This window comes from Aythya fuligula, chromosome 8, assembly GCF_009819795.1.
Source record: "Aythya fuligula isolate bAytFul2 chromosome 8, bAytFul2.pri, whole genome shotgun sequence".
Classification (NCBI taxonomy): domain Eukaryota; kingdom Metazoa; phylum Chordata; class Aves; order Anseriformes; family Anatidae; genus Aythya; species Aythya fuligula.
This window is the reverse complement of record NC_045566.1, coordinates 14,884,584-14,900,434: the sequence shown is the minus strand read 5'-3', so window position 1 is coordinate 14,900,434 and position 15,851 is coordinate 14,884,584. Positions and strand designations below refer to the sequence as shown.

The window sequence follows — 15,851 nt, the reverse complement described above, 5'->3', positions numbered from 1 at the left end:
CACCGCCCCGCGCCCCCTCACAGGGCGCCTCAGCCCCTCGCCCGCCCCGCTCGCCGCTACCTGCGCGGCCCGGCCCCGCCGCGTCCCTGGCGTCCCGCGGTTGTCACGGCAACGGGGCGGGTCAAGATTGACGCACCCAGCGGCCAATCAGTGCTCCGCCTCCGCGGGAGGAAGGCGCTATTGGTTATTCCGCGCGGCCGGCTAGAAAAACTACGCGTCCCACCATGCCGTGCGCGCAACGGCTTGCTGCCGGCGGGGCGAGCGGGGAGCAGAGCATCATGGGGGCTGTAGTAGGCGACCGCTCCGCGCTGCGGGCTCCGCGGACAGGGCGCTGCCGTGCCGGTCCCCGCTGCCCGTGCCGCCGAGGCGCGGCCGTAGCGGGGCGCCCGGCCGCCCGCCGCCATTAGGGCGCTGCAGCGCTGGGACCGGCTGCGTGCAGTGAGGTGACGGCAGCCCCCGGGCCGCATCCCTGGGCGGGGGGACGGAGGCGGGAGCGGGGGTGGCTGCGCTCGGAGCCGGTGCGTGCCCCTCGGGGGTGCCGAGCGGCGGGAGGCTCTCGGGGCGTGCCGGGGGGACGCGTGTGCTGTGACAGTGCTCGGGGGCAGCGGGGGCAGCCGTGCCTTGGGGGTTTACCGGGTGGTGATTTCTGTTTGAGTTACGTAGGAAACTTTTATTAAGCAAATTGAAGAAACAAGCCTAATCTGGCACGTCTGTAAGTCCATTCGTGACCTGGGCTGCCTGCTCTGTGCCTACTGCCAGCAGCCTTCCTCTCCGCGAAGCGGCCCCGGCTGCCTACTGACAGAGCCGGCAGCATCTGTCAAACGCTTGGGACGCAGGGAACCGTGCTCCTGAGGGGCTCTGCCCACCGCTGCCTCAGAGCTCGTCCAGCCCTGCCTCTGCCCCGCCGGTGCTCGCCGCCCCAAGGTGCCGTGGTGCCCGTGCCCGACAGCGGCGGGCTCGGGGCCGGGGAGGAGGCACCGCCGGGGCAGATCGGTCTCCAGGGAGTGCTGCCGGAGGCCTCGGTGCTCTGCCGGGCAGAAGGAAGAGAGTCAGGGCGCCCTGCGTGCGTGGTGTTGGTGCTGGGCAGCGAGAGGGGAAGAGGTTTTCCACAAGTGACTTTATAATTCCCCGGGGCAGAAATTCCATTGCTAAATAGGTGCTCTGAGCTCCGGGCTGTGAGGCTGCCGATATGGGCTCTGTAGAACACTGCACCGTGACGGGTTGGGTCCCCCGTTCAGGGTGACGTGCAGGTACCTTCACAGAAGACAAACACCTCGGAACCCAGGTGCTCAGTGCAGACCAGCCTGATGCTGCTGTATTCCTGCTTGCACCTTTTCCAACTGCTGTGCACCTTTGTCATTTCAGAAATGGAAAATCCTGAAGTGGCCATAAGCAGCTGCATTGCTTATGATGATGAAGGGCTCTGCAGTTACAAACAACACCCGTCAGCATCACAGGAGCTGCTGGTGGAAGACCAGCTCAGAAGGAAGTTGAAGTTCTTCTTTATGAACCCGTGTGAAAAATTCTGGGCTCGGGGCAGGAAGCCTTGGAAATTTGGGATTCAGCTACTCAAAATAGCAATGGTTACTATTCAGGTGAGTAAGTATGGAAGCAGGGACTCTTCTTAGTCCAGGGGAATTCAAAAGGGGGGTGTAGATGACAGATGCTTTTCTTGGTCTGGTGTGGAGACTGGGAGAGGATAAACTGCAAAACTGTCTTAGTTACATACATGTAGCTTACGTCTCAGGATCTCATTAGGCATAGTTTTTTTCTCAAACTGTTGACTGAAAAAGCTTTACTGAGAGTGGATATGAAAGGAACCATCTTCAAGGGCTTTCTTTTTCCCCTTTTCCACTTCCTCTCCTTTTTTGAAGGATGGCATCCTTACGTGTCTATTACCCCCAGTACCATTTTCACTCTGTGTGTGTGTGTGGCTAGGAGAAGGAACAGTGGCATGCATTACAATAGTGATAGGAACTGTAATTGATACCTGTTTTGTGTCCATAGCTTGTGCCTTGCATGTGGTATACAAACGCTTGTATCCAATAAAGCAAAAATTCTGCCCCATTCTTCTTCTCACCCAGCCTTGCACAGCAGATTTCTTGTAACAAAGTTATCTGTTCCTGAGATGCAATGGTTTTCTCAGAGCAACGTGGGTAGAGAGTTAGGAAGTTTTCCATGTAACATTTCTAATGCCTTGGGTGATCATCCTTCAGGGTTGCCCACGTGATTTACACTCATGGTGGTGTTAGTATGAAAATACAAGTACGGAGAAGAATGCTTTCCACAGTTACCTGAAAGATGGGAAAAAGTATAGGAACATTAGTTTTTTTACTACTCATCTAGAAGTATGTTTGTATTCCCCACTTTGTGCTTTAGTTTCAAATATATCCTCATCCTCTGATGGTCATTTGTCCCATTTTGCAATTAGAAATAAAATTTGATGGTTCAAGAACCTAAGTAAGAAAGAAACTAGTGGTAATTTACCCTAGACTTTTCAGAGAAAATCTGCCAATAGTTAATTAAATCTTAGTGCTGTTGATTAGCCAATGTATTTGTCTGTGCCTTGAATACCAAGCTTGCTCACAGACTATTTTAGTATCTCTGTAACTGAGTTATCCTTATCAAAAAGTATACATACAGTTTGCATCATGGCCATAAAGCTAATCTATAGACTGTTGATTCAGAATTATCTCTGATGAGTTTCTTCACAATAGTCCCAACACTAGATATGAAACAATAGTCACTGAAGAGAATTGTGAGCTCCTGCAAACAATAGAGCATGTTTTTTCGGAAACCTTTCCCAGCCTGGATGTTAGCTAGCAGGGTTTTATGCTAACTCTTCATGAACTGATGCAGTATCATTTTTTGACGGCTTTGAAGGTTATCCTATTACAAACACAGTTTTCATCAATTACTGTCAAAGCACCTTCTACCCAAACCTGAGGGAGAGATGTTTGCTTTCTTTTGACTTGTCCTCAGTTTGCCTTTTCTGCCCTGGAGTCAGGACTTCCAAGGTGGGTCTGGTTACGTCCAGTCCTGCCTTTTGGCTGAGGAACACTGATATTCCTCAAGGCAAGTTATATTAATGTCAGACTGAACTAAGAAATCACACATAATAGTATAGGGGTAGCTTGAATTTGGGTTGGTGTACTGTTCTTTGTGAAAATGTGAGTCCTTAGCCAAGACACTGGTAACCATGTTAAAAGAACACTCTTGAAAGCCATTATTTCCTTATAGTCAGACTTGACCAGCTGCAAAATGGAGTAGCCTGCATGTAAGTGCTGTGTTTACCAGCATGATGAGAGTAGCTGTTTGTAGGACAGGATTTATCTACTAGTCCAGAAGCCAAATTTGCCTTTAAACAGGAAATACGAATGTCTTTTCAGCTTGTGCTTTTTGGACTAAGCAATCAAATGGTGGTTGCCTTCAAAGAAGAGAACACTGTTGCATTCAAACATCTCTTCTTGAAAGGGTACATGGACAGAACAGATGACACCTATGCTGTTTACACACAGACAGATGTCTATGACCAGATATTCTTTGCAATTAACCAGGTAAGGGTTGTTACTGCAATGTATACAATATACATGCTTTTTACCTGTCTGCCTTTTCTCCCTCCTCCTTCCCTTGTCTGAGATTTCATGTGTGCACCTGTTACTTAGCACTCAAATATTGACTTGTTCAGGGTTTTTTTGAAAGAGGAGAAGGTTTGTGTCCCATCTATCAAATGCAAATTAAGATGTGACATACACATGGTAAAGTGTTTTGAGTTAATGTTGCCCTGGAAACCTACTTTTCACGGAAAGATGAGGACCCAAACACTGCTCTTCCTCTGTTTACAGGCGCTTTATGATGAGGTAACAAATTTTAATTGCTGAATATCAAAGGTTTTTTATTGGGTGGCAGACTCCCCTGCTAGATTTCCCTAAATACTTTGCCTTAAATCTGCCACTTCTTTCCTAATGGATTCAATAACTGCTTTTTGAAAAAAAAAATATATTGTAGGCACACATTTTTTTATTGTTTGGAGAAATATCTGCTTTCCAGCTATCACTGAATGTGAGGCAAACTCAAAAGACTGGTTTCAGTCTGGAAACCTGCAAAGCAGTTGGGATGGGATGATTGCTTTTCTGCTTTCCCTGCCCTGTGGGCATGATTGCTGCATGGGGGACTGAAGCCTCCAGATTGGGATTAAGCTAACAAGGAGTTAAATGAAACCGGATTAATGGAAGACTAGGAAAAAACTGAAGAAACTTTGATCTCACTGCTCTTCCTATATTAGACGTCTTTAAGAAATCAACTGGTACAATATTAGTTGAATATAGTTAACACTGTGAGTAAGCCATTTCTGGAATGAACTGGTGGAGAAATCCATTGATTTGTCAAGAAGAGAAACAGACTCATCAGTATACTAATTCTGCACTCGATGCACTCCTTGGGTTTGAGCCAGAATGCTTTGCAAACAGTGAATTAAATTTTCTAATAAGGACTGTAAGGAGAAAACAATACGAAGCAAAAAGGCATTTAGACCCAAATTCTACACTTCTTGCTTTTGTCAGATTCCTTCAGGTATTTGAGGACTGAGCTGTAGTGTGGTGTACATTGCCAAGTTCTTTAGGTAACCTTTTAAATACGAAGATGGGTTATGGCACAGATCCAAACATTTGTTTGTGATTTTTGCTTGTTTCATTGTTTTTGTTTGTTTGTTTGTTTTTGTTGTTTTTGTTTGTTTTTGTTGGTTTTGTTTGTTTGTTTGTTTTTGTTGGTTTTTTGTTTGTTTCTTTTTTTGTCTGTTTCTTTTTTGTTTCTTTTGTTGTTGTTTCTTTTTCTTTGTTTGTTTAAGAGACCAATAGTTTTGGTGCAATCTGACTTGTTTTGTCTGTTCTGAACTTTAGTACTTACAGCTGCCCAATATCTCTGTTGGAAACCACGCTTATGAGAAGAGGGGAGCAGAAGAGACAGCCCTAGCTGTATGTCAGCAGTTCTACAAGCGAGGAACCATCTGTCCTGGAAATGACACCTTTGATATAGACCCAGAGATTGTGACTGGTAATGGATCTCATCTATTGTATTGTTTCTCTGGGAGGAGGGACCCTATATTTACATGGTAAATTCTTAATGAACATCCAGTACTATGTTGTCTATTCAAATGATGTGTACTGAAGTTAGTACCAGCCAAAACCCACAAGAAAAATACTGTGTAACTAATCTCACTTCCAGAAAAACTGTCCTTTATAACTATTGACACAAAAAAAAGGGGTGCTGTTATGATGACCATCTAATACAGTTATTTGAGGCTAATTTCAGGAGCCTTCCCAATGAATTCATGCTCAATGTCTTGGCTGGTGTTCAGCAAGCCAACGTATTTGTATCCTAGCCTCCAAAACAACTCATCACTTAAGCATGCTATCTTGGCTACTGTAGCCAGCTGCTCTTTACAGCCTTCGGAATGGGAAAGGCAGATTACAGCTAAAGAGCATGATAACCCATGAGATTTTTTTGTGAGTACTTATCCATTGCAGACTGCTTGTACATTGAGCCGATGACGCCTTTAGACAACAGAACAGTGGGAAAGCACAATTTGAATTTCACTCTGGATTTCCACAGGTGAGGAGGAGTAAGTACTTCCCACATTGGTGTATTTGTGTGTTTCCCCTGCAAAAAGTTAATGTGAGACTCTGTTCCAGGCTAGTGGCAGTGCAGCTCATGTTCAATCTGAAGGCAATCAACCTCCAGACTGTTCGTCACCACGAGCTCCCTGACTGTTATGATTTCACTCTGACGGTACGTGGGAGCCTGCCATGCATCTTTCAGTTTGAAATGAGAATCCATTCTTGCTGATTTACTATACACAGTCAGCACAGATATTTCTGAGCTGTGCTGGGCACCATTCAGTGGTCCCCACCAGTGTCTGGATTACTCTGCCTTGAGTTGGTACCCTGTAAACCACCATCAGGTGTGATTGTAGAAGGTTAAGCTTTGAGTACTCCTGATGCAGTCCTCACACACTTGTTCAGTTTTCTGCTTTTTGTAATCTAATCCATCTGAAGTATGGGGAAAGCACAAATCTCTCCTCTTTAGAGAGGTGCTTCTAGCAATGTGTTTTTTTTTCCTATTTTGGAAATAGGGGGCTATAGTTTAAAAGAATTTCACCTATATTTCAGTATCTAGTTGATCAACCAATTTGTGGCAGATATCTGCTTCTTTCATTTTGACCATGTTTATTTGAATAAACAAAAATTACTGTAAGATTAAACAAGTTTAATAACTTCTGCCCTAGCAGAATTATTCTGCATCATTGTGCAATCTTAGCAGTACAGTATGCTGTATATTTATGGTTTTACTTTAAGAAGACATGTGCTTTTAATTAATTTATTTTGTTAATACAGATACTGTTCGATAATAAAGCACATAGTGGAAGAATTAAAATAAGTCTAGACAACGACATAGAGATCAGGGAATGTAAAGACTGGCATGTTTCTGGATCAAGTAAGTGACATAAATGTGATCTAATTTTCATGCTAAACTTTCATCGTACTAACGTAATGTTCATTAATCTTTTAATGTATTTAAAGATGATGCACTATGGACATACATTATCTAGGGGATACACTTGAAATTCTGATTTTTTTCCTAAAGAATTGTTCTTCTTAAACTCTTGAAGTGAAGTCTTGGAACCTAGCCACATCATTACTTTTCTTAACAGCTCTCAAACCTTGTACCACTGATGCAAACTTTTTCCATCCTTCTTGTTTTGGCTACTGAGCTTAAGCCACTCGCTGGTTAAGGCAGGGTTTTGCAGTATTGCTGTAGCACTGGGCAACAGAAGGACATGTGATAGTGGTGGAAAGTTGAAACTGATTCACTCTTATTTCAGGACTTAACACCAGGCAGATAAGGAAGCATTGTTGCTAAGGGCTGCTAGAGTGCGAGGGCTAGAAATGCTTCTGATTGCTGTTTAAATGATCTTTGGTGTGTATTTGAGTGTAACTGAGATGCATGGTATGGTTAAATATCTGTTTTAGATAGTTACTGACAAGAACACCCTTCGTTGTCACCTACTGTCTCCAGTCCAAATTTTGCCTGAGATCTTTTAAGATTAGAGGAAGTAATCTCTTTGAATGCCAGAAGCTTTCCAGGACTCCAAATTCCACTTGGTTTTCATTTTTTTGCTGATGTAAGCAATATGATGAAAGAAGTCCGTTTTTATATTTGGCGTTTTCTCTTATGCTGTGCCTACATTAGGAAATTCCATTATGAACAGCTAATAGTAAGAAATGAGTGTTTTGTTTGCTTTTTAAGATCCAGACTGGAATTAATTTTGCTAATTTATTGAAATGCATCACAGAGGACAAGACATACCACTTAAGCAAACACACATTCTGCTAAACAGTCTTTATCAACTGGCTTCACTAGATGCCGTGTTACAAATGCACACCAGATGGCATACTACTGCAAACAGATTGCCTGTGCAGCAGTAGAAGGTTCTGATACCAGGCTTCTACAATAATCCAAATTTCACAATTATGTAGATTGCCTATGTTACAGTTTTCAAAACCATCTCCAGAAGTACCCTATATTAATTTTTGATAGTCAAGGAAAAATACAAAGGCAGCAATGGCAAATGGATAATAACAAGCTGCTGCTGTTCTGGACTAGACTGTAAAACCAACTTAAATGGCACCAGTACCTGTGTTAGTGGCTTTTGTATAAGTAAGAGGTAGGTAAGCTTTTTCTGGGTAGTTCTGCAGTTATCTTTGTAAAGCCAACTAGAACTTCAGCATTCCATTTTGGAGACTTGCTGCCTATTCTCAAAGCATTAGCATTAATTTGCTGCTTTTTTTTTCTTCCTCAAACAGTAATAGTTTCAGCATTAAAAATCTAATCCTTATACTAACTTGATCTATTTTCTTCTGTATGATAAGGATAGAAAGGAAAAAGATGCCTAATGGTAGTTCTGGTACAAAATTTGACCTTATTTGAACTGATAAAGAATGAGATTTTTAGTAATAAAAGAGATGGAGATCTCATGTCCAGCTCAATGTTGGTCTTAGCTATGTGAGCAGCAGTGCAAATTATCTACATGGCTGTAGGACAGAAAACCCATCTAACAGTCAAATACTGTTCTGGAAGAGAAGTTAAATATTTTGTAAATATTTAACTAAGATATTTTTTTAGTCAAATGTTGTGGCTCCAGTGCTTGTAAAATGGACAACCCCCACTTTTGCAGCATTGTAAGATGCATTCACACTCTGATACGATATTTTTGATATGGCATCAACTTTCTTAAATTAACTGGTGCTATCAGCAGTGCAGATATACTTGTGTCTCTCTTGAAAATGTTAGGCAAGCTTTTGTGGGGAAAATACTGAGTTTTTTTGTAATTGTCATGTAAATGTAAACATCAAAACTTGATCCTTACTTCAATATTCAAGATGAAATGCATATGATTATAAACACATGCATTTTTGTTCCTGCAGTACAAAAGAATACTCATTACATGATGATCTTCGATGCTTTTGTCATATTGACTTGTCTCACCTCATTGATCCTTTGCACACGATCAGTGGTTAAAGGAATTCGACTCCAAAGGGTGGGTATAACTCTTCCTTTGGAAAATATTCACGTCTTGTGTACATCTAATTATCTTTTTCTGTTCCACTAGGAATTTGTAAGCTTTTTCCTATATTATTATAAGAAAGAAGTATCTTTCAATGCTCAGATGGAATTTGTCAATGGGTGGTACATCCTGATTATAGTTAGTGATGTCCTAACTATTGTTGGATCAACTCTCAAGATGGAAATACAAGCCAAGGTAAGATATTTGCGCTGTTAGGTGGAAGCAATGCTTTTTATTTCTATCCCAACTAGGTTTCAATCTCTGAGGGCTCTAGGCTGGCTATCAGTTCTGACTGGTATGGAATTTTAAAACTTTGTCATCTCTTCCACATTTATAACTGAGGTGTGTTGTTTCCAAATATCACTAGATATTATAATTCTATTTCTCTTTGCTCCTTTTGGATATCTGCAAGGAATAAAGTTAATTTCACCTCTGAAAGCTTAAGACTGTTGTCTTCCTCTCTTTACCATTTAGGACCAGTTACACTTTTTTTTTTTTTTTGCTTTGTTTTGTTTTTATTTTGTTTTAGATTTAGCATTTAACTTTCTGTTCCCCATTTAACAAGTGCTTAAGTGGCGTAGGGACTCTCCTTAAGCATCACATTGCTGCTTTCCCATCTTCTGCTTTCCAGCATGTACATAACAGTCACAGCCTGGTTTTAGGCCTTCAATTTCTAAAATAACCTTGCTGTAGAAAAAATATATATTTGATAATACATTTTTTTTTAACATCGGGGAACAAAAATTGCAATATGCTGTCCTGAAACACATTAATATTCAGATAATGTTGTTCTTCACTGAATTGGTAGCAGACTTTTGAAACATCATTGCAACACAACAGACTTTGGACAGTAGTGATAAAAGAACAGTGCTGAAATCCATCTGGTGACAGCTTCACTGTCATAAACACCCTGCACAAATTGCTTTGTCTTACCTTTGGAGACGTATACTTCTTTTTTAGAAGTAGAAAGAAGCTAAGGGGAGTTAGTTATGATAAAAGAGAGGTCTATCCCACTTGGGGAAAAGCAAAGACAGGAACAAGACTGAAGTAAGATCCTGTGTTTAGCATTCTTGTATCTCATAAGTATAAATACATATATTTATATATGTATATTTTCTAAGGCAATATTTTACTTAAACTGTTATCTACAGGTACATTTCACTTTCTTTTACAAGCTGTGTGGGTCACGATAACAAGATCTTTTTCCATGTTACTGCGTGAAAGTTAATGGCTGAATAAGAAACAAGTTTACATTAAAGTAGTCCATATTTGCTTTTTATCAAGCTGTAAGTGAGTTATGCAAATATGCAAGATTAGTCAGCTGTAAGAGGAATAAAAACAGAAAATAGTGGAAGCTTCTTATTCAAGTAAACTGTCCAGATGTGAGCATTCCAGAGAAGAGCTGCAGTTCAGGGAACAGAGTATCAGCTCACTTGGATGAAAATGAGCCAGTATGTATAGGTGGAAAGAAAAACAGCCAAGTGCCAATAAAATATAAATGAAGCTCTGGTTAGAATTAATGTAAAGCTAATTATTCTTCTCACTGTAACTTTCTGCACCTTGCAGGTCCTTGCTATATATCAAAATCCTCCTTATTATTTATCTAAACTCTGCTGACAAGTCATGATATTTTTTTTTTTTTTTAAATGCTTTGCCAGCGTGCTGGAAGAACTGTTTTTGCTCTGCAGTTCTAAAATCAGGTCTATACTGTATGTTGAGATGTGGCTGAGAGATTCCCAAGCTGGTGCAGGGAATCTGCCAATGCAGTTGGCATTGGAGAGCCGGGCATTGGTAAGGGGGTCTCTGCATCTGCAGTCCAGCTGTGCTTTTGGCCTTGCAAAAGAAACTTAGCTCATTGTCAGAATTTGTTTTGTAAACAGTCATATGTAAAGGCATGTGAAATGAATAACACTTGAAAGTTCCCTTGATCTTTGGTGGCACTTCTGCTCTCTGCTGTATATTGCCCCAAACAAACTTCTAATGGGAGAGATTTCCAAGGAAAACAATGCTCCTTATCAGATCTTTGTAGTAATGAGAGTCACAATTTAGAGCCTGTCAGTTGTTATAATATTTTATTCTGTTTTGTTTTATTTTTGTTGATGTTGTTTTTTTCCTTTAGAGTCTGACAAGTTACGATGTGTGTAGCATACTCCTAGGAACATCCACTATGCTTGTGTGGCTTGGAGTCATTCGCTACCTAGGTTTCTTTCAGAAGTATAATGTAAGGATCTCCTGAGATCTTCATGCTGTTGGTATTTATTCTGTTTGTTGCTATAAGACAACTGGGAGAAATAGCTGGTTGAATTCTTACTGTTTGTATTGCTTTCTGCAGCTTCTCATTCTAACACTGCGAGCAGCATTACCCAACGTAATGAGGTTCTGCTGTTGTGCTGCTATGATCTATCTGGGCTATTGCTTCTGTGGATGGATTGTACTGGGGCCGTACCATGTGAAGGTAACATACTCCATGTGAAAAAGACAACTTGAGTAATAGAATGGATTCCATATAAATGAGAGTTTACTACTGTTCTAAGTTTCCATGTCAAGGCTTTTCTAATATAAGAATAGTGCATGTGTCAATAGTCAACATGATACTGCTCTGCTTGAGGAGCCTGGCTGTCATGACACAGTCAGACTTTCCTCTGGTTGTGAAAGCTCTGAGTCAGGAGTGGAAGCTGCTCTGACTCCCAGTCATATGCTGGGAGTCCTGCCTGGTGTTCTGAGAAACAGTTTTCATCTTGCAGAACTCTGATGTCAGACTAAAGCTTTGGAGATGTTATCCCTTTTAAAAGTGAAATTGCCTTATCAACTCTAGAAAGTGTTCACAGGAGAATGAATCGAGTCTGCATGGGTATAGGAGGTGACAAACTTTGCTCATTCCTGTGATGTTTTACTGTTAGCACTGCGTGTTGTCATACTGTGGGCATACAAAGAGATCAGAGGAGCCAGTCAACAGTTATATAACTCCTTCATGGTATATACAGGCTTTGGCCCCAAACAAAGTGGCAATGGATGTCCTTGTCTTTTTCCCTCCTCTCTAGTTCCGTTCTCTGAACACAGTTTCTGAATGCCTTTTTTCATTGATAAATGGAGATGACATGTTTGCCACCTTTGCAAAAATGCAGCAGAAAAGCTACTTGGTTTGGTTATTCAGTAGGATCTACCTCTATTCCTTCATCAGTCTGTTCATCTACATGGTTTTAAGTCTTTTCATTGCGCTCATTACAGATACGTATGAAACTATAAAGGTAAGCACGAACTCCTACTCTTTGTTTGGAATAAAAAGGCAAGATTGGTGTTATGTAGGCTCTCATTTCCCTTGATATTTTGACTTGCAGTGCATGACATTTTTAGGAATTAATATAATGGCTAATTTTGAGGGCATAGGGTGATTACAAGAGACTTATTTTTCTGTACTCTGGTTTACTTACCTACAAGCTATTGCATGTTTTATTGTGTTTTTGTTGTTCTGCTTTAGGCTATTGTATGTTTTAGCCTTGTTAAAGTATTAACTAAATATCAATTTTTAGCACTACCAACAAGATGGCTTTCCAGAGACAGAACTTCAGCGTTTTATATCGCAGTGCAAAGACTTACCAAACTCTGGCAGGTACAGGTTAGAAGAGGAGAGTTCTGCGTCTCTATTTTGTTGTTGCAACAGTAAGTACCTAACTTAAAATTATACATTAATGTATGTGCAAAAGCAACACACCACAAAAGATCCCTGATATAATGTTCATGAAGTGTAATTAATTTCTGGGGAGCAAGGGGAAAAAAACAAACACAAAAATCAGAAACTATTTGTTATGCTGTATGGAACATTTGAATGAAATGTCTGCATCCACTAAACTTTCTTAGGAGAGGTGAGGAAAATTTTAAATTAAGAATCTCTTATACAAAAAATGGTACAAAAAGTTAGATAAAACAGGGTTCCCAAGTTACTGTGTGTATGTATCATGTGCAAGCATTAACTCTTCCTGTACCTGGTGCAATAGTTGGGACTTACTGAAATCATTCCTGGTCTTCTTATCCACTTTTTAATGATACCTTATGCAGCAAGGTGTCTTAATTTAAATGTTAGCAGTTCTGAAACTTTTTGAAAAAATTAGCTTGCAAAGGGTTTAAGATAGCATGCACTTTGAGGTACTATCATAGCACTAGGAAAAGGATTGCCTAACTTCTATGGAGAGCGTAATGCTTCAGTTAAAGTTTTGTTTCTTTAGGAGTACAGACTGCAGGATATGTGGTTTATATTTAACCTGGCTGGCGGCAGCTCTGCATCTTGCTTGCTGAAGGGTCCCTTGGTGCAGGAGCCGTAAATACTTGCAGCTCGCTAAAAAGATCAAAGAAATTTAAAGCTCCTTGATATGGGCTTTTCTGGTGCAATATATTGTTAATTGTCACTTATTTATGAAGGAGAGGAGATGGGAGCATATTTTGGAGCCAGGACAGAACAGAGCCTGCAGTGAGGCTGTCTAGAGCTGAGAGCCCTTGTTCCAACTGATTGCTTGACTTGAGATGAAAGTGTGGGATGGAAGAGCAGGCCATCTTGCTCCTGGGGAAAGGGTGCTGGTGTTAATGTTTCCTTTCCTGCACACACCTCTCAGTTTAATCAAGTAAGAAACCCAATATGAGGCAGGACACGGTGGGGACATGGTACTTTTCCCACTGAGTTGGAGGACTCTAGAAAAGCATTTGCAAATAAAAACCTTGTTGCTCTCAAGCAACTTATTCTTCAGGAGTATTGGGCAGTCCACAGAGCCCTGAATGTGAACGGAGTTGTGGCCACTGAAGTGCCTGGTTTTGCAGCCCTGTTTCCTAAACTGATTCTTTAATTATTTTTCATGGTGGCAAATGTTGTGATCCACATGTGCTCCTCATGCCATGCATGTTAGTGTTCCAAAACATTTTTTATCTGGAGGTGTTGTGGTTTAACCCTGGCGGGCAGCTCAGCACCACCCAGCCACTTGCTCACTCTGCCCAGCTGGTATATGGGAGAGAATCAGTAAATGTGAAAGTGTGAGAACTGATGGGTTGAGATAAAGACAGTTTACTAGACAAAACAAAAGCTTTGCACGCAAGCCAAGCAAACCCAGGAATTCCTTCACTACTTCCCGTCGGCAGGCAGGTGTCAGCCACTCCCAGGAAAGCAGGGCTCATCACGTGTAATGGTATCGTGGGAAGACAAATGTCATTGCTCCAAATGGACATTGCTCCTTCAGCTCAGTACTGTGGCCTTCTGGTTTTAATTGGAAACAAACGGTCCGTAGGAATAAACAAGTATCTCAGGTGGTAAAGGTTATATAGCTTATGTTCCTTAAATAGTCACATGGTCCTACACAACGTACGAAGCTCCTCTTAATTCTTTCACATGTTCAAAATGTTTTTGTTGTGGTTCATGGTAGTTTCTTATCAGTATATGTCAAATAACTAATTAGCTAGTTCAGATGCCATTTTAAGGCTCCTTGTACAGTGAAATTATAATTTTGATGCCTGCAGCTGACAACATTTTATTCCCCTCTCCTGTATAGGTCCCAGGGAATGTATCTGATGGTTTGTGGGAGCTTATCTTGGAGGCTTTGAAGCAGCACATGTTGCAAGAACTGAATAGTGGAGTCAGCAGAAAATGTTACACCTTAAGTCTGAGTGCTTTTCTCCATAAACAGCATGAGCCTGTGGCAGAAGCTTGTGGTAAACTTAACAGTCTTTCTGATTAGGCACTCTCACTTCTAGTTCAGGTTTGTTTGTTTGTTTTTTAGCTTTGTTCTATTTGTTTCCTCAGTAAATAGTGCTGGACTGCAAAGGGCATTATCAAGCTGTCTATGGTCAGACACTTGGCTAGATTGTACAAGGGTCTAGGAAGGCAGGAACTTTAAACTGCAAGAAATGGTGCTGGACAACTGTGACTTTGAACACCGAGCTGGCCCTCAGTACTGCAGGCATTCTCTCTCACTCACTGAATGAACTAAGGCAGACTAGTGCCCTCAGCATTTTTGTTTATCTGCAGTCATAGTGAAAATAAACTCCACCTATGAAATTTGGTGGAACTTGTTTCTGGAGACGTTATAGTGAATTGGTGCATAAGCCATTCAAATACGGCTGTGAGCACAAACCAAATACTTGTCTACAGAGAAGTGCCGCACAATGTCAGTGGCAGCCTCTTCTCAGGGAGGATACGACTGAAGTCAGAGGACAAGGGGAGAGGAGGGATGTAGACCATCTACATCCAGCTCCAGTAAGGGTCAGTTGCGGTCTTCAGCTTAGCAGTCTGCTTACCTTATGTTTTTAAAGGAAAATTCTGACAGAAGCACTTTCAAAGCATCTATTTTCTTAAGATGAGAACTTCCCTTGGTACACTGGTCTGCAAACCTGGAGTATAAACTAAAGTGAACACACAGACTCTGAGAGTCATCTCACCACACTATACAAACTGATGTTTCCTATCAACCTAATAACCTGGTACTGTCTGTGGCTGTCTAAAATATTAGATCTTATAGAATTTCAATTCTGGCAACTTGGATGATGTACTTTGCTCATTGTGATATCACTTAATGGATGCCTTATTTTCTATAGTCTATTCACTCTGGGAGCACAGGAGAAAAACAAAGGGAAGCATATTTTAGATAATTTACATTTGTAAGCAACAATTTAGTAGGTGTGTGTGCAAATATGTAATGAAATTCTGTATGCTGTGCACCAATATGAAGGACACTAAACATATTTTGTCTCAATGTTTACATATTGTAAATGTGCTACAATAAACACTTGTGGTTGCAGTAAGTATTGGTTGTATTACTATTCATTTCAAGAGTAAAAATTTAATGTTTTGCTGGGTTAGCATAGGAGCTTTTTTGCTTATTTTTTTTTTTTTTTTTTTTAGTAACAATGTGTAACTTCTGGCATGCAGCAATACATAGTGTGTGCAAACTTGTATTTCCTGCAGTCAGGCTAGTTCTTGTGGATCAGGGTGAGCAGCTGGTCTCAGTTTGATCCTGATAACAGCTTTGCCTGTTTGTCATAAAAACAAATAAGCAACTGTTAAACCTTATACTAAGAATGCTTTTGTGTATTACATGAAGTTCAAATTCAGCAAAGGCAAACCAAATGCCATGCGGAGGCAGAACAGATTATTCAAGGTATCTAAAAGATTCCTGTACTGAGATACTTGCCCTCTAACAGCCACCTAAGACTGCAGACTCTTGAAGCAGTTTAAGGAAGTTAAAGGCAT

The 15,851-nt window shown here is 41.1% G+C and overlaps 1 protein-coding gene across 1 annotated transcript; it reads left to right on the top strand.

Annotated features, from left to right (window-relative positions):
* Positions 1-423: 423 nt before the first annotated feature.
* Positions 424-15,403, top strand: MCOLN3 (mucolipin 3). Its single transcript, XM_032192816.1, has 14 exons — positions 424-443; positions 1,366-1,595; positions 3,390-3,557; positions 4,899-5,052; positions 5,526-5,610; positions 5,691-5,787; positions 6,393-6,492; positions 8,484-8,596; positions 8,669-8,818; positions 10,743-10,844; positions 10,956-11,078; positions 11,665-11,871; positions 12,154-12,283; positions 14,155-15,403. The coding sequence occupies exons 2-14, from the start codon at positions 1,368-1,370 to the stop codon at positions 14,172-14,174; spliced, it is 1,677 nt and encodes a 558-aa protein (XP_032048707.1). The 5' UTR covers positions 424-443; positions 1,366-1,367; the 3' UTR covers positions 14,175-15,403.
* The last annotated feature ends 448 nt before the right edge of the window (positions 15,404-15,851 follow it).